Source organism: Rhinolophus sinicus, linkage group LG05, assembly GCF_036562045.2.
Source record: "Rhinolophus sinicus isolate RSC01 linkage group LG05, ASM3656204v1, whole genome shotgun sequence".
NCBI lineage: Eukaryota > Metazoa > Chordata > Mammalia > Chiroptera > Rhinolophidae > Rhinolophus > Rhinolophus sinicus.
The window spans coordinates 89158511-89184956 of NC_133755.1; the positions used below are offsets into that span (position 1 = coordinate 89158511).

General features: G+C 56.1%; 2 protein-coding genes across 11 annotated transcripts; one reads left to right on the plus strand and one right to left on the minus strand.

Annotated features, from left to right (window-relative positions):
• Nucleotides 1-11147: 11147 nt before the first annotated feature.
• On the minus strand, nt 11148-20027 carry FRS3 (fibroblast growth factor receptor substrate 3). 7 transcript variants are annotated; one of them, XM_074332911.1, is made up of 7 exons: nt 19760-20024; nt 18243-18381; nt 17232-17320; nt 15865-16051; nt 13729-13890; nt 12760-12917; nt 11148-12479 (listed from the first exon to the last, which is right to left on the minus strand). In XM_074332911.1, the coding sequence occupies exons 3-7, from the start codon at nt 17295-17297 to the stop codon at nt 11568-11570; spliced, it is 1485 nt and encodes a 494-aa protein (XP_074189012.1). In that variant the 5' UTR covers nt 17298-17320; nt 18243-18381; nt 19760-20024; the 3' UTR covers nt 11148-11567. The 7 variants fall into 7 exon arrangements, with proteins under 7 accessions (XP_074189012.1, XP_074189011.1, XP_074189015.1 ...); XM_074332910.1 differs by having other exon boundaries at nt 18238-18381; XM_074332914.1 differs by lacking the exon at nt 15865-16051 and having other exon boundaries at nt 13729-13837; nt 19760-20027.
• Nucleotides 19374-26415, plus strand: PRICKLE4 (prickle planar cell polarity protein 4). 4 transcript variants are annotated; one of them, XM_074332920.1, is made up of 8 exons: nt 19374-19507; nt 21408-21444; nt 22731-22874; nt 23362-23469; nt 24175-24312; nt 24618-24821; nt 25372-25576; nt 26042-26415. In XM_074332920.1, exons 3-8 carry the CDS (start codon nt 22743-22745, stop codon nt 26413-26415), a joined length of 1161 nt encoding a protein of 386 aa, XP_074189021.1. In that variant the 5' UTR covers nt 19374-19507; nt 21408-21444; nt 22731-22742. The 4 variants fall into 4 exon arrangements, with proteins under 4 accessions (XP_074189021.1, XP_074189022.1, XP_074189019.1 ...); XM_074332918.1 differs by lacking the exon at nt 19374-19507 and adding an exon at nt 20325-20828; XM_074332919.1 differs by lacking the exon at nt 19374-19507 and adding an exon at nt 20325-20730.
• The last annotated feature ends 31 nt before the right edge of the window (nt 26416-26446 follow it).

Here is a 26446-nt window from a genome sequence, read left to right on the forward strand (position 1 = left end):
GGTTGGTGGGCTGTGGCCACTGCTACATTTGGTGACAAACTGGAGAAATAATAAAGGGACATGGAGACAGGTGGTCAGAATCTACTCCCTCCAGGGCTCCCAGGATGGAGATGGCCAGTCCCACACTCAGAAATCCATCCTGCTCCCCAGTCCTTTCCACCTGATCCTTCAACCTCCCACCTCCCTTCCCACCCCCAGAAACAGATATGTCCTCACTGCAAAAGAATGCCCCTGGGAAGGTACCAAAATAGAGTCCAAGCAAGTAGGGCATAAATATGAGGAAAGGGCTATTGCTGGGGGAGACTTTGAGGGAAAGGGGCCAGGGAGGGGCAGGACAGGGAGATCCCAGTGCACCTGGCATTAAGCAGCTGGCAGGGAAATGACATAGAAACCGTCAGAGGCTAGGATTTGGAAGGAACCCCTCAGGTCAGGGTCCTTTGGCTTCCTAGTGACAGTGGGCTGGGGTGCCTGCCCCCCTTGGCTGTTCCCTGGGACCCTGATGAGCTGTGTCAGCTGAAATCTGCTCAGGGACAGTGATGAGGGAAGGTCATGTGTCCGTGATGGTAGGACAGCCCTGGGAGCACCAGTCAGTGCTCTGTTCCTGCGGGAGGAGACATCAGAGGTCAGAGGTCACACCATCCCTCCCAGAGCCTTCATGCAGACTTTCACTTGGAGCCCAGGCCAGTCCCCAGGTCTGCCCCAGGCTGGGAAAAGCCCTGTATTTTCCTAAAGGGAGTCCCCCGGGCCTCCTGCCTTGGTGGGGGGACGGGATGTGAATCCACCCACCCCTGGAAGGTGATCTGCCAGTAACCCTGGGCAGCCACAGGGCTGCCATACTCCTCACCTATGTATAACTTGCCCTTCTCACCCCCAAAGGTGACTTCTCTCATGGTGGTGTCATTTTGTCAGCTATGGACCAAAAACATGGTCTTGGGAGGAGGCAGCTGCAGGGTGACCGGACTCCCATTTCAGGAGCCCCCTCTCTGAGTCAACCCAGGAGGCCTGCCCCCCTTTGCCACCCTCCTACTCCTCTTGTACCCCCACAGCCCCTGGATCAGGCTGATGCTCCATAAGAGCAGAGGAGGCAGCTCCCAGGTGGTGGTGAGGGGTCCTCTCACCTGGTGAGACAGAAGCTGATCACGGGCTCTGGAATCAGGTGCCACTTAATAGGCCACCCATGACTCTGGTGGCCCCAGCTGCAAAGATGGAAGGGGTGGACAGCCCCTTTATCCCATCAAGGCGGATGCTTTCGAAGGTGGTGCCCAGCTCCGTCTGGCTCAGGCCAAACTCCTGGTTGGTGATGGCCAAGCCCAGGATCTGCTCCCCGAGAGGAGGAAAATGCCTTTGGGGTGACTCTCAGGAGGCCAGGACCCAGCAGTCCCCCTGAGCAGGAAGGAAGCTCGACTCCTGCCCTGGCCGGTTGTCACCATGTGGAGGCCCAGGACTCTGGTGAGATTGCCGGTCCCGACCTACAGTGAGAACGAGGAGCCTCGAGGAGCACATGGAGGGCTCGCTGGGCTGGGCGCGTGCCTGAGTGTCGGGGACAAGGCAGGCCCATCAGGGCCCACGCCTTCCCTCCCCCCTCACTTCCACATCAGTTCCCCTGCCAGTCCCTGCAGTGACCTTCTCCACCTGGACCAGGGGCAGGGGGACCCCTCTGACCGCCCCTGTGGGCTCTCATGGCAGGCTGGACTTTCACGGGAGACAAAGGGCATCCAGAGGTTGGCCCAGCAGGTGTCAAAAAGGATCATGAAATCCTGAGGAGGAGTCTTCACACTCTCCACACTAATACATCTGGGAAGGGAGACTGTCATTGAGGGAAAGTTGGGCCGCAGGCCCCCAGTGACCTCTAGCCTCTAGGCTCCGCTGTCCACAGCTCCCTGAGGATCTGATTCTGACCCTTACAAGTGATTTCCCCATTGTCGTGAGTCTTTCTTTCTTTCTTTTTTTTTTAAAGGACTTTATTGGGGAACAGTGTGTACTTCCGGGACTTTTCCAAGTCAAGTTGTTGTCCTTTCAATCTTAGTTGTGGAGGGCGCAGCTCAGATCCAGGTTCAGTTGCCGTTGTTAGTTGCAGGGGGTGCTGCCTACCATCCCTTGCAGGAATCAAGGAGTCGAACTGGCAACCTTGTGGTTGAGAGCCCGCGCTCCAACCAACTGAGCCATCCGGCCACCCTGGAGCCCGGGAGCTGAGCGGTAGCTCATTGACCTCACTCTAGTTGCAGCAGGCGCAGCTCGCTGGCCCATGTGGGAATCGAACCTACAGCCCAGTTGCCCAAAGCTCGTGCTCTAACCAACTGAGCCACCCATCTGCCCCTGTCTTGAGTCTTTAAGGTATCTCCCCTCAGACTGGGGCTCCCTGAGGGGGCAGGGATGTGTCTCCCCTCAGACTGGGGCTCCCTGAGGGGGCAGGGCTGTGTCTCCCCTCAGACTGGGGTTACCTGAGGGCAGGGGTTGTGTGCCCCCCACTGACTGGGGCAGGAGAGAGAGGGGCAGTGTGGGCTGGCAGCGGGTCTGTATAGGAGTTGGGGGCAGGTGGGGTGGGAGAGACCTCAGGGCAAAGGCTGCAGATTGGCAGTGTGAGACCCTTAGACCAAGTGAGATGGGTGGGGCTCGGGACTCATGTGTGACTGCACTTGTACAAGGTGGCACTATAGCCCCAAGTGTCCCTGTATGAGACAGCTGGGGGAGGACAAGGAAGGGGCTTACCTGAGGCCTCCAGGAGATGAGGATAACTTCAGAGCCTCCCACCCTGGTTTCAGCTTCCCACACTCTGTACATGTGACACGTTTAATCAAAGAGGGTCCCCTGCACCCAGCTCACTCTAGGCGCAGATGCCCTCATGCATGGGGTTTTTCAAACATAGGATCTCGTCCCATTAGTATGAAGTCAATCTGGGGGATCCCAACAAGGGTTCTTTCTTTAATGCGAATGACTGGAATAGAATGGAGCAGAGTGCAGTTCACATAATGTGGCTGTGCAGTGCCGTATATGTGCGTGTGCACAGGTGGCTCGTGATACAAAATGCTAAAAGGGCCCCATATTCACACTGTCCGAGATGCACACGCACAAACATACATCCACATGCAGACACGTATATGTGCTCACTTCTAGCCTCATGCTACACGCAAACTCCTGCTCTCCCACACGAGCATGTGTGCGTATCTCCATGGGCACAGACACACCTTCCTCTAAGCAGGGCAGGAAGGCCTCCCCGTGATCCATCTTCTCAGGTGCCTCCGCCTCCTCCTTTCACTTCCCCCTCCGCCTCCCTATTGGGGCTGTCCCCTCCAAGCCTTTGCTGAGTGATAGCCCAGGACTTCCTTCTAGCACAGCCTCTGGGTCTGGACCAGGGAAAGCCCTTATATGGGACTGTATTTCCCGAGGCAGAAATGAGGCCAGGTGGTATGACTTGAGCACAAGACATCTGACATCAGGCCAGTCCCAACCTCCCCCTTCATGGAGTCACCCTCCATTTCTGCTCCAGAGAGAGTGGTCCACTTGGCAGTGGGAACTTTCAGAAACTCCCTCCTAATCTTGACCAGTCTCCCCTTTCAGCCCCTAGGCCTGTCTGGAGGGGTCCGGCTGCACGCTCCCGTGCCCCTGTCCTTCTGAGACCCTGCAGGGGCCGGGTGGGGGCCAAGCTGCTAAGACAGGCTGTGGGGAAGGGTAATTTGGACCGAGCTGGCCACAGACTGGGTTTCCTTGCGTGGAAGGGGGTGGGAAGTGCTGGGGTTTAGGGAGGACAGGCCTGTGTCCCTGGCTCAGCATATCAAAGGCCAGAGAATCTAATCACAGGGGCCTGGATAAGGAGCTGGAACTGGGCTGGTTCCAAAAGTCCCAAACTAAACACTGATAATGAATCCAGGAAGGTCTGGGTCCGAACCTTTCACCTCCCACCCCATGGCCCCTAATTGGGTCTCAGATGGACATTGTTATGGTCCCAGGGCCTCAGAGCCAGGGCGGCCCCAGCGCAGATCCTGGCCAATCTAGTTTGGGTTCTGGAGAGGTGGGCCCTCTGCTCAGGGCTCCTCGTGTGTGGGACAACTGAGGCAAGTTAGGGGCCAAGGCTGCAGGGCAGGGAGCTGTGGGGTGGGCAGCCACGCTAACTCTCCCCAATGTCCTGATTTCTGGAATCCATAAGCACACCAGGGCCTGGAGCAGGAAGGGGAACCCAAAGCCTCAGGGGTACCTCACCATGCACAGTGATGGAGGAGAGGAAGAACCCAGAGGCCTTGGACACTGCAGCGTCACCCCTGTCACTTTCCTGGCCGCACATCCCTTTTCCAGATTCTGACGGTTTCTGGAAGGGGTCTGGCTGACCATGGCCCAGCTTCCTGCCAAGTCTGGGCACCTTCCCCTCACCCTGCCCGACTCCAGGAAGCTGAGACTGTGATCCTGAGGCTCCAGGAGGGGTTCTGAGGATGTCACCTTTGTCCCATTGCAGGAGATGTCACCACTGCTCAATGTTGGCCTAGGGCTCCAACAGCTTACCCTCTAGAGGCTCTCTGCCTCCATGGGCCACCCTCTCTGTGCCAAGCCCAGGCCTGCTCTGGATACCAGCACCCCTCCCACCTGTGGCCTCACCTCCCAAAGGCCCGGGGACATGATGGTGGCTCAGCGTCCAGATCACCCTGGTCTCAGATCCAACAGAGGACAGACACCAGCTTGCAGGCACAGGAGCAGCAACATGGGGCCTCTGCAAGGCCTGGCCTGGCCCCCCGAGAATGGGAGGGTGGTGGAGCCCTCAGCTGTGGGTTGAAGGTGCCCAGAGGACCCTGCTCTTCAGCCTCTGGCTATAGGGATGGGTCACTGTGTCAAGAGGCTGTTCCCCCAGGCCTCCAACTCACATCCGTGGCTTCCTTTCCTGTAACAGGCATTCCTACCTGGGATGCCTAGGTAAGGAGCAGGCCCCAGCCTCAGAGACCTCCTTAGTGCCACTTTCCCTTTTCCCACACCCTGCCCCTCCCCCATCATCTCCATTGGCAATGCCCTGTTGGCTCTACTTCCAGAATACATCCCAAATCTGTCCTCTTCTTTTCCTCTGTTGACGGTGGGTTCCAAACTGCCATCATTTCCCCCCCTAGATTACAGCAATAGCCTCCCAACAGTTCTCCCAGCTTCTGCCCTTTTCACCTCCCTCCCTCCTCCTTTCCCCCACCTCACACTGCAGTCAGAGCCATCCTATTAAAACTTAAGTCAATCTCTTCTAATGCAATCAGCTCCCCTGACCCACAAGACCCTGGGTGTCCTGAGTCCTCCCCCTGCGCCCTCTCCCCTCCCCCTGCACCCTCTCCCTTACTTGTCCCCACTCCAGCTGACCAGCCTCCTCTGACCCTTTCACTTTTCCTGAACTCTTCAGGGCCTTTGCACTTGCTGTTCCCTTTGTTGGGGACTTCCTTCCCTCAGCTGTTCACTCAGCCTTCTTCGAGGCATGCAAACCTCTGCTCCAATGTCACCTCCCCAGTGAGGTCTTCCCTGACACTCCCATCCCTGCCACTCAATCACATTACCCCTTCTGCGTTGGCCCCAAAGTTGTCTCTTCCCTGAACTTAAATTGTGCATTTAATTAATTTGCTGGTTAATCATCTCACCCTCAGTAGTTCATGAGGACAGGGGCCTTATCTGTCCTGATTGCTGCTCTGTCCCCAGCACCCTTCTGTGTCTGGCACAGAGCAAGTGCTCAATCAATACTTGTTGAGCGAGTGGATGAGTGAATGCCGTACCTGGTCTGAGCTCCACAGCCCACCCCCTCCAATCCACATGCAGGCACACAGCCCCGCTGCTCCATTGCCTAGAAAGTGTAATCTCTCCACCCTCCTTAATCAGCGCCGTGCTCCAAAGGCTCGCCATGCCCCACAGGCTCCTCTCCTCCCAACAGTCTAGTCCTTCCCCTCCCAACCCCATTTCCCAGCGTAATTGCCAGGGCCCACCCTACCCATTCCTTCCCCAAATCCTTCTCACCCTTCATGGTCAGCCTCCTTCAGCAAGTTTCTCTACATCACCCAGCTGTTGCGGTGATAACAGAGCCGAGCTTAGGCTCTGTGCCAAGCACCCACGGAGCACTTTATGTGCATTTTCTTGTTTAACACATGAAAACAGTGTGAGATAAGTGTTATTAGTTTCCCTTAATGGTTGAGAAAACAGGTTCAGAGAGGTTGAGTGACCTGCCAGAGGTCACACAGCTATCAGATAGCAGAGGCACATTTTCCACAATCCTGTCTTTTGGGAGCCTCGTTTCTCCAACTAGACGGTGAGCTTTAGGGAGTCTGGGCTTTCTCAGGATTCAGCCCACACAGCCCTGTCCAGGATTTTGAATCCTGGACCTGCTGTGTTCACATTTGCTTGGAATCAAGGCTACTATACTTGTATGACCCACACCACAACCCTAATATATCAATATGTTGATATATTCCCCGGGCTCTTCGATCCCAGGAGGAAGGGAGCTCAGTAAGGAAAGAGACCAGCACCAGCCCCTTTGGGCCAGAGAGGCAAGGAGCCTCAGAGAATACCTGGAAATCCTTCCCCCACCCCCCTCAGCCCGATGCCCTCCACCCCTTCTTCCACCTCCTCTCAAGCCCCCCTGGGATGCCTGGCTCTCCCCAGCTCAGGCTCAAGGTTTCGCTGTACTCATATTTCTTTTCCTCAGAGAAGCAGAATCCCCAATTCCCCATCTCCTCACCCCCATACGCAGTCCTGGCCACTCTTTCTGGTATCCTGTCACCCAGAGGGAAACACAGCCAGGACAAAGAGGGATAGGTGGAGGGAGGTGACAGGGAGGGACCCTCAAGAGTCCATGCCTCCACAGCTTAAAAGGCTGACCAGAAGGAGAAGAGACAGCTGGGCAACCCCACACCAGACGGGGTTAAGTTTCATCTCTTTTCCGTGCACTGCTCATTAACTCAGCCATTATACTAATAATCTCTTAAGAATAAGCATAGTGACAGCGTGCACCTGGAGTGTGAGTAATGCCCTCATCTGCCTCATCTCCCTGACCCCTCTCCTCATGCCACGTAGGGGCCACAGGGCAGGAGTGGCCATCCCGGAGCAGCTGGGCCCAGAGACGCCAAGAGAAGGGTCCACCTGGATGGCAAGGTAAGTGGCAGCGAGGCTTCCTACCAACCACCGGCAGGCAGTTCCAGATGCTTCCAGAAGAGCTAGGCAGAGGGCCCCGCAGCATACCCTCATGATCCCCACCGCCCACAGAGAACCTCCTCCCAGACCCTTCTCTGACACTCCCAGCCCCCATCTCTGCTCTCCCATCACCTCCGTGTTCACTGCGAGAGCTGGTGCCTCTAAATTCCAGGACAGACCCAGACTAACAAGGAATGTCACCTGAATGAATGGACAGTTCAGACTTCCGTGTAACGAGCCAAGGACTGCAGATGTTTATGTGGAAAGACTCGGTAGTTTCAGGCCAGCTCTCAGGTCCCAAGAGCTGGAAGGGCCAAAGAATTGCCTACCTACTCAGGTAGCATTAGCAGAAGTATAATGTCTAAACAAGGAAGATGCTGGGCGAAAGGTACGGTTCAGACCTGGGTAATGCACTCTGTTCTGGGTCATACCAGAGCACAGAGGGGTGGACACCTTTCTGGTTATGCCAGAAAGAACCATATTCAGGTGAAAATACCTGCCATTTACTGAGCACTTACTATGGGCCAGCTGCCATGGTTCCTTCTGGGCATTCTCTTATTGGATCCTCCCTACAGTTGTATGAAGGAAGGACTAAGTTATTATCCTTATATTAGAAGAGGAAACTGAAGCATACAGAGGTCAAGTTGTTATCAATGGTGATGCCAAGTTTCAAAGTTCAGCACCCTGGGCAGAGAAACTAGTCCTAGCTGTGTGTGGCTCCGTGAGCAGAATTAGGACCCAATGAGAGGCAGTGTAGGGACATCATAAGACCCACGTGGAGGGAGGACTTAGGAGGTAGCAAGCTCCCTCAGTCACAAGAATGAGCAGAAACCTAATAAACATCGCCAGGAATCCTGTTGAAGGGACCCCTGGGTGGGTCCTAGTTCAGCTGACCTCTGAGAGTCTATCCTGGACTCTGTGATTCTGTAGCTAGAGCCCTGAGGGACCCACACAGGCTCCCTCACCCCTGCCTCAGCTTTTCTGGAGATCCAGGGGTCCCTCATTATAACCCCCCTCCACATGTGAGTATGACTCCCCTTTAAGGTATTGGTCAGAGAGCCCCCCAGAGCTCGGGGAGGTCCTGGCATGAACTGAGTGAGCCTCCTGTGAGGCTGAGGTGCCCAAGGCGGCAGGGGAGGTCAGGCCTCTCTGCACACACCCACCTACAGAACGGGAGCCATGAATGGCTCCTGCAATTGCAAGAGGAGAGGGAGCAGAGTCGCTGGGAGGTGCTAGTTAGGCCCTAGGGGAGAGCTGGTTCACCTTGTTACCCAGGCAAGGCCCTGGCTTGGAATTCCAAGGGCTTCCTGAGTGGGAGCACTCAGGAATGTGTGGACTGTGAGTGTGGCCCCCGCTGATAGGCCACTCCTGTAGGGGCAGAGCCCAACACTCTCCCTGCAGCCCACCTGAGGGAACCAAGCCCCTTCAGGCCAGGTGGGGGGCTGTGGCAGGAAAGGACAAATGCACGCCTGGCATGCAGCCCCAGCTCAAGCCGCTAATTAACTTTGTGGCCTGAAGCAAGTCCCTTCACCTCTTGGCCTGTTTCCTCCTCTGCACTGTGGTGATAACCACCTGGCCCAGGGAGCCTGAAGTAAACGGTAAAGCCGGCTGTGTTTATGGCTGTGTTTATACCGTTCTCAAGTGCTATTATTACCCAGGGGTAGATGGGAGGGCCCCTCCTGGTCAGACCTGAAATGTCACTCCTGGACAGGATGCTGGCTCCGGTCCTTTCCTGAGGGCAGCCCAGGGGGTGGGTCGGGCCTGTTTCTAAAGAAGAGAACTGAGCACTCAGCAAACAGTCCCTGATGTAGGTGATGATCTTTGGACGATGATGGCAGCGATGGAAAAGGATTCCATCTGCACACAATGCCCTGACGTCAGCCGGGCAGGCTCAAACACAGGAGCCATGGTCACCGCCTGGGCAGCACTCCCACCCGCCCCTTCCTACCAGGAAGCCCATCCACTCACACACCCCCCACCCAGCCGGAGGAAAATTCCTGCAGCAGACCTCGTGGATCAGAGGCAGTGACCCAGGGAGGGGGCAGGGAAGGTTGGCGGCCCCACTGGCCTGGGAGTCAACTCCTGGGACATGTCCACTAGACCCCCTCCCCTTCCTGCCTCACAAATATGTGCAATAAAGTGATTATGACTTGCTCTGGCGTTCCCCAGGGGTCTGGCCACCTCAGAGAATGAGGCTCAATTGCTCCTTCTTGCACCGCTCAGTAAAGGAGCAGCGATGAGCCTGAGGTCTCAAGCCGAGGAGTTGTGACTTCCAGTTGTTTTTTCCAGGGGAACAGTTGGGTTGTTAACGCAGCTTGCCCAGATCTGTCTACTTTCCGAAGCGGTGTCATGTTCATCATCTCATTGGCTACTGCTCACAAATAGCTCCGTGTTTTCCAGGTGTAAAACCTGAGGCCCATTTGGGGTAACCAAATGCTCAAGAGAGCAGAGATAATAGCCAGAGTGGAACCAGAACCCAGACTCTGGCTCCTCCATGACAGCGTCCGAGTGACAGGAGCTAGAGCAGGCCGAGTCACTAGCATGGCCAGGGCCCCTAGGCCAAGCCCTGGCACGGGCCTACTGCGTCTCACCTTGGCTCTCCTGTTTGGGGAGACCACCATTCCCGACTGTGGAGGCCAAAAGGAGGAGAGGGGGGGTAGCGTGGAAAGACACCGAAAAAGCATAATTGAATGTCTGGTGAGCTGCAGAGAGGACAGCATTTCCCTGCTCGTGTGGGAAACGGGCAATGAATCAAGTCTGCAGAGGGTGATCCCTCCGCTCAGAGATCAAAAGAAGGGTTTGGTGCCAGCTCTCGGGTAGCAGCAGCTGCGCTCTGGGTCCCTGCTAGGCCTCAGGTATAGGGCCTCTGTCACATCATAGTTGTGGCCAGCCCTCCTCATCCATTTCACCAACAGAGTGACACCCAAGGTCAGGGTGTCTGGAAGCTGGTCAGTCTAATGCCCACCTGGGGAGAGGGCGCTCCTGGAATTGAGATCTGGGCGGTGGTGTTTTGGACAGTAGGAGAGGCCTGTGTCCTTGGTGAGGGCGACAGGTCTTGCTCCACAGGGCAGAGCTGGGGCACAAACAGGGACCAGGAATTAGAAGGCTTGTCCCTGAAACTTGGACAAATCTCACTCCCACGCATCGCCTGGGTCGAGCGGCTTATCACAGACACTAGATTCCCTTCAGATGAACCACTCCAGGGTTAGAGATAGAAATGGAGTCTTGGGAGCTGGGAGGCCAGTGAGAGGAGGAAGAGGACAGAGGCAGCCTTGGGACAGGGAGGAGGGGCTCCTGCCACAGCAGCAGTGGGTGGGTGGCGTGTGCAGCCCTGCGCAGACCCCGGGCTTCCAGGCAGGTGTTCAGGTAGCAGCTTTGTCAGGGCCGCACCCCTGGGGGAGGACAGAGTGCCCTGAAGAGTCCACTCCTGGGGAACAGTTCTCTGGGAAGTGACAATTTGAAGCCAGATTATTTAGTTACATTTGGCACTAAATGTTCCTTTTGCTATTCCTGGGCTTTTAGGAAAAGTCCTGTCTAAAGGCTCTAGGCTCAACCTGGACATGCTGGGGGCACCGAAGGAGGATCCAGGGTCCACCCTTGGGCCAATGCATTAAAAGAGAGCAGTACCCACTGCCACCTCGTCTGGTGGCAAAAGGAAGAAGCAGTGAAGGGTTCCAGAGAAGGTGGATCTAGTGTAGCCGTCCCTACCAACACCCTCCCGCGGCCATTGCCAACTGCAGAGTCAGGATTTTTGTCTCATCAGGGCAGTTTTCCTTACGGATCCCTTTTGTGCATCTAGGACTCCAGTGTCCTGTCACTTTCCTTTGATGAGCATCCATCCCTGGGTGAGGGCTTCTTAGAGGAGAAAAAGACACGGTCAGAGGCTTGTCACAAAAACCACAACCACCTCACACTTCTCAGCAGGAAGCCCCTATCTCTAGTAGGCCTTCCCTACTCACCCCCAGAACCATGCCAGAGAAGAAGCCCTAAGAACTTGACATCATCCAATAAGCCAGAATTTAAAAATAATTATATTAATAATAAATATGTTAAATTACATTTGAAACAATAAATAGAAAAATAAACTGATAAATAAAATCAACAGGTACAAAATGTTTCCAAATTTCAACCAAAAACAATACACAGACAACAGACAAGACAAATGGACGTGACAGGAGGGTGCTAAATGCAATCATGGGAACTGTTCACAGTTTACGTCATGGCTCCCTCCTCGCTCGGTCACCCTCTCCTCTCCCCAGCTTGGAGACCAGGCAACTCAGTGGCTGATATCTTTGGGGACTCCGGCCAGCACAGGGAAGCATCTGGTCCCTCCTCAATGCCCTTCTGCAAAGCACCCCTGAACCCCGGGGTGTGCGGGTTCAGAGGAAGGGTGTGAGAGGCGGAGGCTGGACCGGGGCAGGCGGAGGAAGTCCCTACAGAGGCAGGTCGGTGCTGTTGTGCCGGGTTTTCCGGGCGGTGCCATCATCTCGGGGCAGAGCCCTCTGCAGGTTGGACATGGCCACGGTCTTTTTGAGGTCAATCACGGCGTAGGAGTCTGAGCTGCGGGCAGGGTGGGTGGTGGGCACAGGGGCTTGCGGGACTGCAGGGCTCTGGGGTCCCTTGGGGCGGTCTCCACCCCAGCCCTTCAGCTCCACCTGGATGTAGTTGAGCTGCCTCGGGGGCTCAGGGCCTGGCCGGCGGAAATCAAAGTTGAAGACCCTTGGGGAACCTCGGCGGCGGGTCAGGGGCACAGGGAAGCTGCCGTGGCTGCGAAGGGCAGCCCGGGTGCTGGTGGACTTCTGCAGTGGGGTTTCGTCCTCCTCGCCATCAGGGAAGCCATTGGAAGAGGGAGTGAGCCCGTCCCTTGAGTCCCCGTCATCCCCGGCCTCCTCCCCCAACCGCTGGGCATGGCCCTCCCACACGGGGGGCAGGGAGGGAAGGTTCTCATAGTGCAGCAGGGCGGCCCGGCGGTGGGCAAGGCCATTCCAGCCCGGCTCCTCGGGGCTCAGTCTCCAGCCAGCTCCCGGCCACAGCCCCCCGCTGACATTCTCATAGGTACACTTGGGCTGCGCGGGGCACTCTGAGGGGCCCTCATTGTTGTTGTGGTGAGGGGGGTCACGGAGGCTGGGGCAGAGGCCCTGGCACTTCATCGTGTGCCGCCGCACAGGGGTTGGGCCCAACACAAACTTCACCTGGCCCGGCTGCAAGAACACCTGCGGGTCCTGGGGGCCAGGGCCCCGGGCCTGTGAGGGGAAGGGCACCCGGCCCTCGGGCAGCGGCTGCAGGCAGTGCCGGCTCCTGCGTGGATCGTCCTCACTGGCTGGCGTGTTGACATAAGTGTGGGACTGGGGGGAGGGTCCAAGTGCAGCAGCAGGGCCCAGGGGCAGGGAGAAGGAGAGAACAGAGGGGACAGGATGAGAGACCAGCAGCCCAGCGGGGAAGAGCTGGGCTTTCCTCCAGTCCTTACCCTCCAACTTCCAGGGACGCTGTCTCCCTTTGTGGGGAGAGCAACGGGGCCCTATCAGTTTTCTTCCGCCCATGAGCCTCACTGGGAGGACGTACCCTATTTCCTGATCCCCGATTCCCACCCACACACAGGGAGGGGTGGGGCAGCTGCTTGCTCACCTGCTCATCAGGGGCAATGAGGGCATGGGTGGACTCCTCCCCAAGCGAGGGGTGTCGCAGGCTGCTCGTTGAGGGGCGTCGGGGTGCTGAGAATCGGGGGCCCTCTCCTGGGCAGCCAGGGAAACCATTGGCGAAGCTGGAGACGGTACAGCCTAGTGCTGGGCACAGAGGAGACCAGTGCTGGGACTCCTCCAATCGGAGGGGAGATGCTCCCAGGGCCCACAAAGGGGTTCGCCCACTGAACTGGCAGTTCCTTATTATCTTTCACCTCTCTGTTCTTCAAACCCTACCCTTTCCCTCGAAGCTCAGCCTGAACCCCACTACACTTCCCCCATCGCCACCTCATCTGAAACACTTAGAGCACACCTTTCGTCACTGGACCGACCCTTCACCTCCTTCTAGCTCTGCCGGTGAGCTCCAGGGAACCTCCCTGAAATCAGGGACTGTATTTCCATGTCGTCTGCCCGGCCACAAGCCAGCCCATGGAGTACAGAACACAGAGCAGGTGCTCAGGGTGGACCCAGTGAATGAACAAGTGGAAACTGTGAGGACCTCTCCACTAGTCTAGTCATGGGCACCAGTTATGGGCAGAGATGCCTGCACCAGCCGTCAGGAAAGGCATACGGGTATGATCCAGTGGACGGAAGAAAGGAAGAAAAACGGCTCCAGAGTGCCATTTCCATGGAAACCCAATGTCTTTCTGTCTACTCCCTGACCATTAGTGGATACAAGTTCCAGGACTCCCCCACTTCAGCTGGAGTCACCTGATTGGCCCATGCCAGATCTTACCCACCCCTGAGAGTGGTTCTGATAATGGACACCGGTCCTGGAATGCTGGCTCACCCAGCCAGCCCCCCACCTGCCTGCCTGACTCATGCTTCCAAGATTGGTGCTTCCTGGGCCGGCGCGTGTGTGTGTGTGTGTATGTGTGTGTGTGCGCTGCGGTGCCGAGGACAGGGGTCTCCTCACCATTGGGAGGCTGGGGGGCCCGCGAGAGGTCGAGCTCCACCGGATGGCTGTTGCGGGTAATGATGACTGGCTCCTCCATCACGTTGATGCTGTTGCACTGCATCAGATCCTGAAGGAGGTTGAAGATTTCCTCAGCCCGAGAGCACTTGAATGCAAATATCCCTAAGCAGGAGAGGAAGAAATGAGGCTCCTGATCCTGTGCTCAAAGGGAAGGATCAGAGAAGCTGAACCCATGCGCAAAGCTCAGGAAATGTTGCTGAGCTCCAGTTCCAGGCCGGCGGGGAGGGGCAGGGGGAGGTGGGGGCGAGGCGCGGGAGAGCCCCCTTCAGCCTGAGTACTCTCCCCAGCGTACTCTAAACTGCAAGAGCTAAGGGAGGCGCTGGGCCCGAGCCCCTGCCCTCCCACCATCTATTACCATCTGGAAATCCACTACTTTAGCTATGTTCCTCTGAGGTTCAATCATTTTCATAAGGATGTCATATATACAGGGGTGAGGGGAAGAGAATACAAATTAAAGTGAAAAGGGTAGTATTAGATTAGTGACCACTCCTTTTCACATGCTGCTCTCATGTCCCTCTGCCTACCACCCTCTGCTCCCCAGAAAAAAGAGCTCTACCCAGAATACCAGGTCTATGCCCAACAGCCCTGAAGCTCTTTGAGGGCAGAGCTTGTTCACTGGGTACTTGTCCCAGAACCTGGCCAGAGAGCACATGCCTACTGTGTACAGGCCTCCGACCTCATGGAGCTTAAACTCCGGCAGAGAGGATGGAAAGATGGGCGATCAGCTAAAGGACAACTATGGCTAAGTGATCACGTGGCCCCTCAGTACAGCCGCCCTTACAGCTCCTCAAACGCTAACACAGCAGCGCAAAGTCCTGGGGACAGCAGGACTGGGGCTGAGTACCTGTGACCCTGGGGGTCTGAAGATGCCCTCAGATGTTGTGCCAGTCTGGGGTTCTGCACCCTGCCCTGTAACAGCGGGGCCCGGGGCTCAAGACAGGCTACTTGGGGTGTGCGTGTGCATAGATCCACACCAAAAATAAGACAAAGCTAGGCTGGGGTATGGGACAGGAAGGATAGAGGCAGAGAAAAAAACCCTAGCAAACTATGTTGAGGGCTAAAAAATGCTGGGAAAACTTGGAGTTTTAGGAAAACCCTGTGTTGGCGCCCAGGGCAGCCCCTCCAGGATCCCACATGTGGATTAAATAGCACCAAGGAAGCCCCTTCCTCCCTTTTCTCTGCTCATTGAGCACGAGCTCCCTCTTTCGCCTGAGCCCTGAGGGTCAGGTGCTGGGGTGGAGGCCCCCCGAGCCAACACAACCTGCCTCTCCCTGGTGTGTTGGCAGCCTCATCGGAGGCCCTTGTTCATTTCACCTGTGTATCGTCACGACCCCAGCTCCATTTAACACAATCCCATGCAGGCTTCCTCCAGGGCTTAGGTCTGGGTCCCCAACGGTAAGCCCAGACCACACCACTCCTTCAACGAGCGCTGGCTGGCTCTAGCCTCGACCTCATGGAACAACCCCTACTACTCCTTGACCTCTGACTTGCAGGAAGAAAGGGGAAGAAGGGAGAATACATCACACTCCATTGCTCACAGGTGACAAGGGACAAAGATTAACCTCTTGCGGGTTACTCTGTCCACTGGGACCCAAGAGTCCTGCCCCTCCAAATCTATCGTTCCCAAGGCGCTCAGCCCCAAGGATGCCAGAGCTTCCTGCCTGACCTTTCGCTATTCACAGGGTCCAGGGTATAGGACCTGTGGGCTCAGAAGAAAGTTTGTTCCTACTTAGGGGGCAATAGGGACCCTTAAAATTGTAGTAAAGAAGGATGAAGAATCACTTGCTTTTCCCAAGCAGGCTCTGGCCCAGGAGCACAGACACCTCCCCATTGGTCGTTCCCACAAAGGAACCCAGGGCAGGATGCAATGACCGATGCAAAAGGGCACTGGCCTGGGAGCCCACTTAGTTCTGCATGAACATGCTGTGTGCTCCTGACCATGACCCTTCCCTTCGTTGGCCAACACATGCCAAGTCAGCAGACTTGCCCCCAGTCTTGAGCTACGACTTCCAGCGCAAGTACCTGGCCCAGGTGCAAAAGCTCCTATCCCAGGGTGGGGCAGGGACTGGTACTCACCCTGGCCTGTCTGACACCGGCGGCCACTCTCAAAGGAAAAGAGGTTGGAATCGTAGCCATAGCGCCGCAGGCAAAGGTAAGGCCAGCGGACAGCCTCACGCCGATGCAGGTGAAGCACCAGCTCGCTCTGAGTCAGCTCCATCACCCCAGAGCCCAGCTCCACCCCCTCGTCATCCACATTTGTCACCTGGGGGGTCGGGGGACAGAGGATCAAGGAGTGAGTCCAACAAGTGTGCATAGGTGCACTGGGAGGCAGGCTGATGAGGCAGGGCTACAGGTGGGGGGCTGAGGGGCTCCCCTGACTCACCACAGACTACAGACCACGATTACTCAGGGCCCCTGATCCACGACAGTTCTCTAGGCCTCAGTTTTGTCATGTGGACAGTGAGGAGAGCGACAGATGGTTAGTTGACCTCCAAGGTCAGACGGTTGGATGACCAAGGTTAGATGACCTCAGATAGTCCATGGCTTAGTAGCCGAGGATCAGATGTTAATGGGAGAAGGTGCTCAATTTGGAGTTCAAAATCTTAAGACCCTGGGACAGTCAAACCCAAGGCAGAACACATACAGAGGGTGCCAAAAAAATGTATGCACATTTTAAGAAAGGAAAAAACTATTAAAATTGTAATACTCGATATATACCAATAACAAGATGAGTACAAGTCACGTTTGACGTCTGCAATTACAAGAGGTGCTCAAAGTGGTTCCCATCAGCGTCCAGACACTTCTGATTAAGGCGAACTACTGCCTGAGCTACGTTGACCAGTGTCCACTTGTATATACTTTTTTGGCACACCCCCTACATACCGCCTCCCGTTATAGGACCTTGCTGACGGCTCCCTCTTGTGGTGAGCGGGAGAAACGCGTGTCGCAACGGGCAGGGAGTCAGGAGGGGTCGGTTTCCCCCTACAGGGAGGGAGAAGGGGCCAGGGTGCACAGGTGCCCTGGGCATGGCCTTAGCTTCCCAAGGCAAACAGCAAACACCTTACCATGTGTTAAGCACTGTTTTAAATACTTTATATATTAACTCACAAATACAGACTTGCTGTTTTCTCCAAAAAAGTTGTATGCAAAGGTATTACAACATGCTAACAGAAGTGAATGTTCTAAAAATCACGATGTTTGCTACTGTATTACAGTATTTCCTCATTCTTGGTAGTACCAAGAGCCGCATAAACGTCAGTGGCCTGGGCTCCTTTTCCTCAGGCCACCTCAGAGGCTCTGATCTCGAGAAGGTTTGATGAGCCCACAGCCTCAGCTTGTCATTTCACCTTCCCTAGGGAGGCTGAGGCAGCTCGACAGCGTGGGCCGGAGCCCAGGAGGCCATGGGGGGGGGGGAACTCAGGAGAGGAGGGGGCTGTGGGTACCTTGAACTTGGTGGGGTGGTTGTCTGGGATGCCGTCTCTGTTCAGGCAGCTGCAGCAGCTCCCCATGGTGTCAGAGCAGCCTGATTACCCTAGTGAGAAACATAAGGGATAAGAAAGTCACCGATCAGCTCCAAAAAGTCCTGCTCAGGGGGACTCTGGCATAACTCCCTTGTTGCGATCACCTACTCTGCCCAAAGGACTATATGACATAGCCCCTCCCTCAAGGAATTCCCAGTCTCAACCCAGCGCCAGACACACATTAGATAAACATTAACTCAAGTTAGCATGTGTTAAGGATTAATACTGACAGGGACAGAAAAAGCTTCTCAGAGGTATCATCTGATCTGGACCTGGAGAAGTACGTAAGATTTTGGCCTATGTAATGATAGAAGGGAAGCCTGGGCAGCGGGAAAGCATGGATAAAAGCAGGGACCCAGAAGAAGGGATTTGCATCAGGAGTTGGGTGCCGAACCTAGGACCTCATCCAGATTCAGCAAAATAACTTGAGAATCACTCTTTTCCTTTCTTACCACAATCCCGACATCCATCTCAACCTTTTCTTTTTGATGTTCTCTCCAAATGAGGTGCGATATTACGGTCAAGAGATACACTCAGGAAATTGGACATTTACAATAGAGAACAATTTTTATAACCTTGGTTAGGTTTGCCTTTGTACAAAGGGGAGACAGAGGCCTTACTATCCGGCTTTTCCCTCCAAGATTATGGCAACTGGATTTACGTCACAACAGTCAGACCTGCGCCTAGGATGGAGAGGATACCACCAAGCTTAAGTGACCTAAGGGAGCAAATAAATGCATGGACTGATCCCAACCAGAAGTTAAGGGGTTGCAACTTGCTGCAAGAAATGAAAGAAACGAGCCTATAAGATTAGATATCCTTCTAGAACTCTCGCTGAATGTAAAGCTTTGAACAAGCCTGACCTGCACTTTCCATTCCTCCCAACTTGGGAAACTCCAGGAAAGTGGCTCCTATACACAGCTCTCACCTTACCCAGGCCATTGGGGAGCTGACCATGGGAGGGGCATGGGGAAGGACCCCCACTTTATTCCCCCTGTTCTTGGTGGGGCATCATGCCAAGCAGTCTGTAGAGAAGTCACCTGGATCCCTCTGGGACACACTTGGGGTTCACCTAGCATAGGAGACAGAGACCTCAGGTTAGTGGAACCTTCCATCCTCATCCCCGTTAATGAAACTGACTTACTGTCAGTCCATCCCACCTGGCTATCTGTTCCAGGTCTAAAGGAACAGAAACATCAATGAATAAAGCAAGATCAGGGGCAAAGGGACCACAAATGCCGAGCTCCAGAGGCCCTGAGAAGGAGACGCCCCTCGCATCAATAAGTTTGAAATCTGAGGCAGCCCAAGACCTTTTAATGGCCTCTAGACTCCCATCGGAATCCTGTTACTACAACCAACACCAACACTACCACCTTACCTTTGCAGAGAACTCTACAAAGAGCTGGAAAGAGCACTGGCTTAAGATTCAGGAAACCAAAATTCTAGTCTTGTTTTATTGCTACTAAATTTCTGGGAGTCAATACCTCAACAACACTCTAACTCCCACGCCAAGGCCTTAGTTTTTAAGGGAAATATTTGTAAACTGTGGAGCTCCAGCTTAAATAACCTCTAGAGATAAGTATATAGGACAAACATCATGAAAACACTCATTTTCCTCTTCCAGGACAATCTCCTTCAATATCACATTTGGAAGCTTGACAGATTTTCTGTTCTCCAAGCTCTGGAAGGCCTACAATTTTAACATAAATGCTAACAATAAGCCAAAAATTCAGGGATCTGAGCCTCAGGTAGACAAGCTGACAAGCCAGGACCCTGAAGTCCCTCGAAATGCCACCCTCCTCTCTGGAAAAATATCACTTCCAAGGGCCCCTTGTGCTCTGCATGGTTGGAAAACTTCCTAGGTGAAGTTTTAAGATGATTATCAGGGCATATGACAGCCCAACGAGGGGGATTATGTTGGGTGGAACTGGAGCAGGGGGCTCTGGTTTGGGATAGGTGTGGATTAGGGGCGGAGTTAGAGGGGGTTATGCAGACTCAAAACATGAGGGCTGGGGAAACGTGGGCGGTTTTCTGGATTTGAACATGGTGCAGGGAGAACGTGGGGGGAGAGTCTGATGGATCAGAGGAATTTCAGCGCGGTGGAAGCATTTGGGGGCATCCAGGAGAGAATGGTGGCTCTGTGGGCGTATCAGGGGAATTCGCAGGAGGGGGTCCTGAGGGCACCAGGACGTGCGAAGGTGTGTCGGGAGAGTGGGGGTGGGGTGGTTCTGGGGAGTGAGAGGCAGATTTAGGTCGCAAGGTTGTCAGGGAGATTCTTAGACACCGGGAAGGGGGAGGTCGGGGCCGCGCGTCGTCCTTCGATCCCCGCCCCCAATCCCGGGGTTCCACCGCCCGCCCACCCGGGATTTCCTCGGGTGGGAGCAGAGACTGCGGCGCGGTGCGGCCTCGGTGGAGCCGCCTCGTCCCCGCCCCGCCGCGCCCCGACTCACATCGCCCCGCGGCCCGGGCGGCGCCGGGCCCCGCTCCCGGGTCCCGCTGCAGCAGCCGCCGCCCGCCCGGAGCTAAGGCCTCCCCGTCCCGCCCCGCAGCCGCGGGGTCGGAGGTCACCGGCAGCACCAACGAGACGCTGCGGGCGGGCGGACCCGCTCGGGGGCTACCGGCGCGCGGCCTAGAAGGTCCCTTTGGAGGACTTTGCAGTTGGGAGCAGGGAGCATGCGCACACGCCAGAGGGCGCTCCTGGCCAGAGGCTGAGAGCTCCTGGCGGGGGGCGGAGTGGAGACTGGGGCGGGGCGGGGGCGGGGCTAAGGGGACCAGAGGTGGGACCAGAGGTTTCCTCTCCTGGGAGCAGAAGGGGGAGGAGGCGGAGGGAGAAACACAAAAGATGTGGGGAGGGGTCTGAAAGGACGGAAAGGAGAAGGGCAGTACGAGCGACCTCGGAAAGGGACTGAGGAAAGGGGAAGGGGCGGGGGAACCACTGGAGACACGGCGGAGGGAACTCAGTGGGGTGGGGACACAGAGAGGGGCGGGACTAGGAGGCCGGGGCCGGGCGGGTGGAGGTGGTGGTGGTGGGGAACATGCAGGTCGGAAAGGCGTCCTGCTCAGGGATTGGCAGAGGAGCCGGCATAAACAAGGCTTCCTGGTGTTTGCTCCGCGCGCGCGCAGGGCCGCGATCCAGGCACTGAACCCATGGCAGTGGGGTGTGGCAGGGCGGTGGAGCCTGTCGCTTTCCACCGCGGGATCCCACAAACGCTTTCCTCAGTCTGCAGCCCAGGCCCCTCCCGGAGCCGTCCTGCTTTACCAACCGCGGAGGGGCGGGAGCGGGTCGCGGGGGGCGGGGGAGAGCCCGGGCCGCGCTCTCCTGGAGGGCAGAGGCGGGCGCTGAACCTCGGGGTGGGGACTGAGTGAGGGGCCCGACGGCGGGGTCCGTCCGGAACGTCCGGGACACCGGCGCGCGGCGAGGGTGAGACCCCAGCAGAATCCCGTCCCCTCCCCTAACTTCCCAGCAGCCAGACTGGGAACCCCAGGAGACTCGGGGACACACCACGCCCAGCCTCGGAGGTGGGACCTGTGAAGTACATGAAAAAACTTTGGGGAGCTATCGAAAAGGCATTTGGCGGGACCGGACACTTCTTCCCTTCTCCCTCTCACTGTCCGGGGAAACTTTCCCATCACCTTTACTTCCTGGCTCAGGCTCTGCCTTTCAGGGGTGGATTGGGAAGGTCGAACACCGTGAATCTGGTTGCACCAGAGCGGGGGCGGGAAAAGGGGTTCAACCTTGTCCCTTGTCTAAGACGGGAAGAGGGAGGGGAATTCTGGAAGTAATCCAGCACGTTAGTAAGGTGGAGTCCAGTGCTTAGCGAAGATGGAGTTAGGTCGCTCTTGGGGAGGATGCAGTGTGAGGGTGAGGGCTGATTTCTGAGCCTTGTTTCTGTGTGGGACAATTTCATGCAAACTAGAACTAATCTGGAAGAGAGGGTGCAAATCTCCTTCTGAGGCCCCAGATGCGCCCCCCCCCCCTTTTGTGTGGCCTCCTCCCCCAAGCATCTCTTGCTGCCTGGAGCAGGCGTCAGTGCTGTTGGGGGAAGTGGCCACTCCTGGCTGTGAGTGTGAATTGTCCATCCTGGCTGCCTTCCACAGGAAACCTAACCCGACGGACAGAACGGGAAGGAAGCAGGTGGGTGTGGAACCAGGAAGCAGGGAAGGGTGGCACAGGACATCTAAAGGGGGGCTGTGGGCTGGAAAGCAATATAATGTATAGCCCGAACCCTGTTCCCACCCCCAAAGCTGGGTCTTAGAGGCCAGGGATTTGGTGATGGCCCGCCTGTTCCCAGCTGCCAGTCAGAATCCATCCCAGCTCTCAAAAGGGGCCTCCTAAAGCTTCCCTTAGCCTTTTATGTGACTTTGGGCAAGGTAATTAACCTCAATTTGTTTCAACCATAAAATGGGAAAATAGAAACTACCTGACAGGATTGTTAAGAGGATGGATTATATTATGTAAAATGCTAGAATAGCCCCTGGCACAGAGTAAACATAAAAAAGCTTGCCCTGGTTATTTTTCTTCCTAGGCTGCTGTGTATATCTGCCCAGAGCTCTAGCGCCATTCTGCCTAGTTTCATCCCTGTGTTACCCACTAGGCTGTGAGCTCCTCAGGCCCATTGCTTTTCTACTTCCATAGTCACCCCCCACCCCCAAGATGCTGTGGTGCTCCCAGGGTTTGCCCAGAGGAGGGCTGAAGGGATGCACTTAGAACTGTCCAATGAAATTGCTGCTATAGATAGAAGCTAGAAGCACAAGATTTTCCTCTGTCCTCGAGTTGCCTATAGACTAGATGAGCTGAGAGAGACACAGAAATATTAGGTGCTAACGCTGAGGCACTGAATATACTTATTATTTCTGGAGCTCAGGGAAAGGAGAGCAGTTATGGACTGGAGAGGCTAGGAAGGGCTTCCTGGTGAAGTGGTCCTTTCATCTGGCTCAATCCTACAGCTGGAAAAGTGGGGCCCTATGTAGGGAATGGGGAGTAAGCAGGCTCACTGGGGTGCTAAGTGTACAATGAGAATGGGGGGATTAAGGCTAGGGAGATGGGGAAGAACGGAGTAGCCTGCCTAAAGGCTCACCAGAGAGGGAAAATGCCCTCTCCCCTCACTGTGGGACTCTTTCCTCCATCCCAATCTTAGGAGACCCCAGGGTTTGAGTTTCAGAAACTCTGGAGCTGAAAGGCCTGGCCTCAACATCTGGCTCTGCCACTTTTTATAGCGTTGTGACCATGGGCATACCATTTATGCTCACTGAGCCTCAGTTTGACCATCTGTGAAATGGAGACAAAAATACCACCTAACTTGCCTGGTTGTTGGGAGGGTTGAATGAGAGAATGCCTGTAGAGCATTTAGCACTGCCTCGTAGCCCATTCATTGTAAGGGCCCAATAAATGGGAGGTGTTCTTGTGATTTTTCCGGGCAGACTTTGCCACCAATGTCGGTGACGAACTCTGGCTGGCCCCACCAAGGGGAGAGCCTCACCGCTCAGGAGCCAGGTCCACCAGAGAACTTAGACAGTGACCCAGGCCACCTGCCAGAGGAAGATCCCGAGGAAACCCCTGCTCAGGTAGTAGGAGTCCTGCTGTTCCCTGAGACCGACATGCCTCCATTCTTTAGACCTCCTCCCATTCACACCAACTGGGAGATAGTTAGCCTTTGTTCCCAGCCTCCGTGGCCCTTTTCTCTTTGCAGGAATCCCTGTCTCTACGTCCCTCTCAGGACATGGCGGTTCAACTTGAATGCAATGTACCCACATGAATACACACTACCTTTCTTAGGGGGCCTGTGTTGTCAAAGCAGACCTGAGGAGCTTTGGCCCTAAAAAGGGGGTGATTTCAAGTATAGGAAGGGAAGCTGTTTGGGGGTGTGAGGCCTCCCCTGCCTCCCTCAGTCAGATCACAAATGTCCTGGTGATCTTGCAGGAGTTGATTGTCGAAAGGGAGGGTGGTGCTTGGAAGTCGTTCCAGATTAGAGAAGAGCTGGCAAGAAGAAGGGGAGGGAAAAAGAGGAAGGAAGGAAAACCTAGTTCCACTCCTTGTCTGCTGTCTCCTCAGAATCCTGAAGTTCTGAGCTTGGGGCTCGCTGGCCTGGACACCAACCGATTCCCCACCTGGCCGGGGCTTCGGACTCTGCTGCAGCAGCTCCCTCCACAGGATATCGATGTGGGTCTCCCTCTCCCCAGCGTCCCTCTCTTTGGCCTCCTTCTCTTTACAGACTGTGGGAAGAACCTTGGTCCAGAAGTCAGGGAACATGGACTTAAGGCCTAGCTATGCCACTAATTGGGGGAAGTCATCCCCCCACCCCCTTCCTGAGTTTCCACATCTACATAAGGGGTACAATTATCTACATACTAGCTGTTCTGCCCACCACAATGCTTAGTTGAAGAGCAAATGAGAAAATGGACATGAACAACTTTTGAAACCAATAATGGAATGTACAAATGTAGGGAGTATGGTTAAGTATTTATTGAGGCCCTATGAGTGCCCAGGCTAAAGGCTTACAATTCAATTGGGAAGGCAAGGCAGAAGAATAGGGAATAAATAGGGAAAACACAATGGGAAGTGATATTGAACTATAGCTTATTGGGAGCAAGGACCTAAATATACGGTGAAAGAGCTAAGTGCTATAAGGCTATCTGAGCAGTAACCATTCCTGGGGGTGGGGGGCGTGAGACCCAGGTGGACCTACTGGAGCTCTTGTCCCTTTTCCCCTCTCCATCTCAATGCCCGTCTATGCTCTTATCACCTGTACCTCCCTGAGGGTTCTGCAACCTTCCTTTGACCAGCAGCTAAGCCTTCTCTCTCCAATCAAACTTCAATCTTGCCTGCTGGGTCTCCCCCAGTCACAGTGGAGGCCTGTTTCTGTAGGAGCGATACTGCCTGGCCCTTGGGGAGGAGGAGCTGGTTGAGCTGCGGCTCTTCTGTGCCCAGCGGAGGCGAGAGGCCCTGGGACAGGGGGCGGTGCGCCTGGTACCTCCCAGGCCAGAAGAATGTACCTGTGAGAAGGTATGTAGTACCCACCCCCCTGCAATATTCCCCTTCCTCCACTCTGCCCTCACTTTTGCAGGAGCTAGCTTCTGGGGCTCTGGTGGGAAAAAGGGGGTTGGGGGTTGACAATTTGGCAAGCTTTAGGATAAAGGAAACCAAGTTTGGGGGTTCTTAGTGGAGCCTGCAGTGGAGGTGGGCTTGCGCAGGGGTATGGAGGGAACAGTTAGGTTGGGGTTGGGAGGGAAGTCAGGAGAGAAGCTAGGAGGGTGGGTGGTATCCCCTCTGAGCAGCCAGCACACCTCCCCCCCACACCCCCCCTGCAGTGCAGGGAGCGGCTGAGGCCAGGGGAGTACGGAGTATTTGCAGCCCGGGCAGGAGAACGGCGTTGCTGGCACCCGGCTTGCTTTGCCTGCCAGGCCTGTGGCCAAGCCTTGATAAACCTCATCTACTTCTATCACAATGGGCATCTCTACTGCGGCCGTCATCATGCTGAGCTGCTGAGGCCGCGCTGCCCTGCTTGTGACCAGGTACAGCCCTGAGAGGAGGGGGTCTGCTCAGGGTCCCACGTGGCAGGATGTAAGGGTCCACCTCTCCCAGTATCTCAGAGTGGAGTAGGGAGAACTAGGAACCAACCTGGGACCTTTGTGTTCCCATTATGCTGACGAGCTCGGGGCATGTGGGACTCTGTGCCTTTGTGGCCTCCACCATAACAAGCAGAGTCCCCCAGATTTTCTGGGACTGAGAATTTCTCCGGAGCAGGGACTCTTGGACAGACTTTCACATCAGTATTCCGCTACCCAGTGCTGTGCCCCATCATGCGAGGAACTCCGTTAATGTCAGCATGAAGCAGCCAGAACCCTAGGTTGGGAGTCCAGGCGACCAGTCGCTAGCGGCTGTGCCACCTGCTAGCTGGGGAATCCTGGCTAAGCCAGTCAGCCCTGCCTGCGTCGGAGACTAGTTGAGTAGATCTAATGGTAATGTCCGTAGAGGTGCTTTAGCGTTAACTAGGTATAAGTGGTTGTTGGATGAATGAATGAGTGAATGAATGAATGAGGCATTCCCCTCTCCCTCTCCCAGCTGATCTTCTCCCCGCGCTGTACCGAGGCTGAAGGACAACGCTGGCACGAGAACCACTTCTGCTGCCAGGACTGCGCTGGGCCCTTAGGCGGGGGACGTTATGCCCTGCCCGGGGGCGGCCCCTGCTGCCCTACCTGCTTTGAGAGTCGCTATTCGGATGCCGGCTCGAGCCCGGCCGGGACACTGGAAGGGAGAGTGTCCCTTGGTAAGGGAGGGAAAGGTGCAGATCAAGGGGGAAGGGGACAGCGGCTTGGGCTGAGCTGAGGAGGGGGTTCTCCCGGGCTGGGACCCTCGCCCCGGTCCCACGCCGTCCCGTCCCTCCAGCAGCGCCCCCGTCCCCCAACCGCATACCCCAGACCCGAGCCTCGGGGCCCGCAGCTCTCACCGCGCGTCCCTGGCCAGAGCGCTCCAAAGGCCTCCCGAACCCACCCCGCGTCGCGGTTGAGGCTGCGGCGGGACTCGTTCCTGGACTGGGGACGCGGCCGCCCTCTGGTGGGCGGAGGCGGGGAGAGGCGGGGAGCCCGGGGGAGAAACGGCGGCCGCGGCGGCGCGCACGGCCTGGGGGCGGGTCGGGAGGCTGGGCCTGGCTTCAGGGTACCGCCCTGCGGGGGATCTGGGAGAGGGAGACTCAAGTCTCAGAGATGGGCGTGTCTGACCCGGCCCGGAGCAGGGGAGGCGGGGCTCGACAGAGTTGAAGGAGAGGATCGCGCCCCACTGCACGCTACCACCGTCTCCGGAGCAGCCCTTCTCGCCGCTGCCGCCAGCTCCAGTCGAGAAACCCAGAGCGGGGCGCATGGATCCATCCCGGAGCAGGACAGCCGAGCTGGGGACAAGGCTGAGGCACCCAAAGGGCTGGAGCAGAGCCCCCTGGAGACTCCCCTTGATCCGAAGGAGGACTCCCCGTGCCCCAGCTGCTCTTCTTCCTCTGACTCAGAACCCGAAGGATTTTTCTTAGGCCAGCGCCTTCCCCAGCCCTGCAAGAGCCCCGGAAGCCCCCAAGCTGGGGACATCGATACTTCCAAGAAACACTGCATCATTTGCTAGTGGCGCGGCCCGGAGAAGGGGGAGTCGGGGG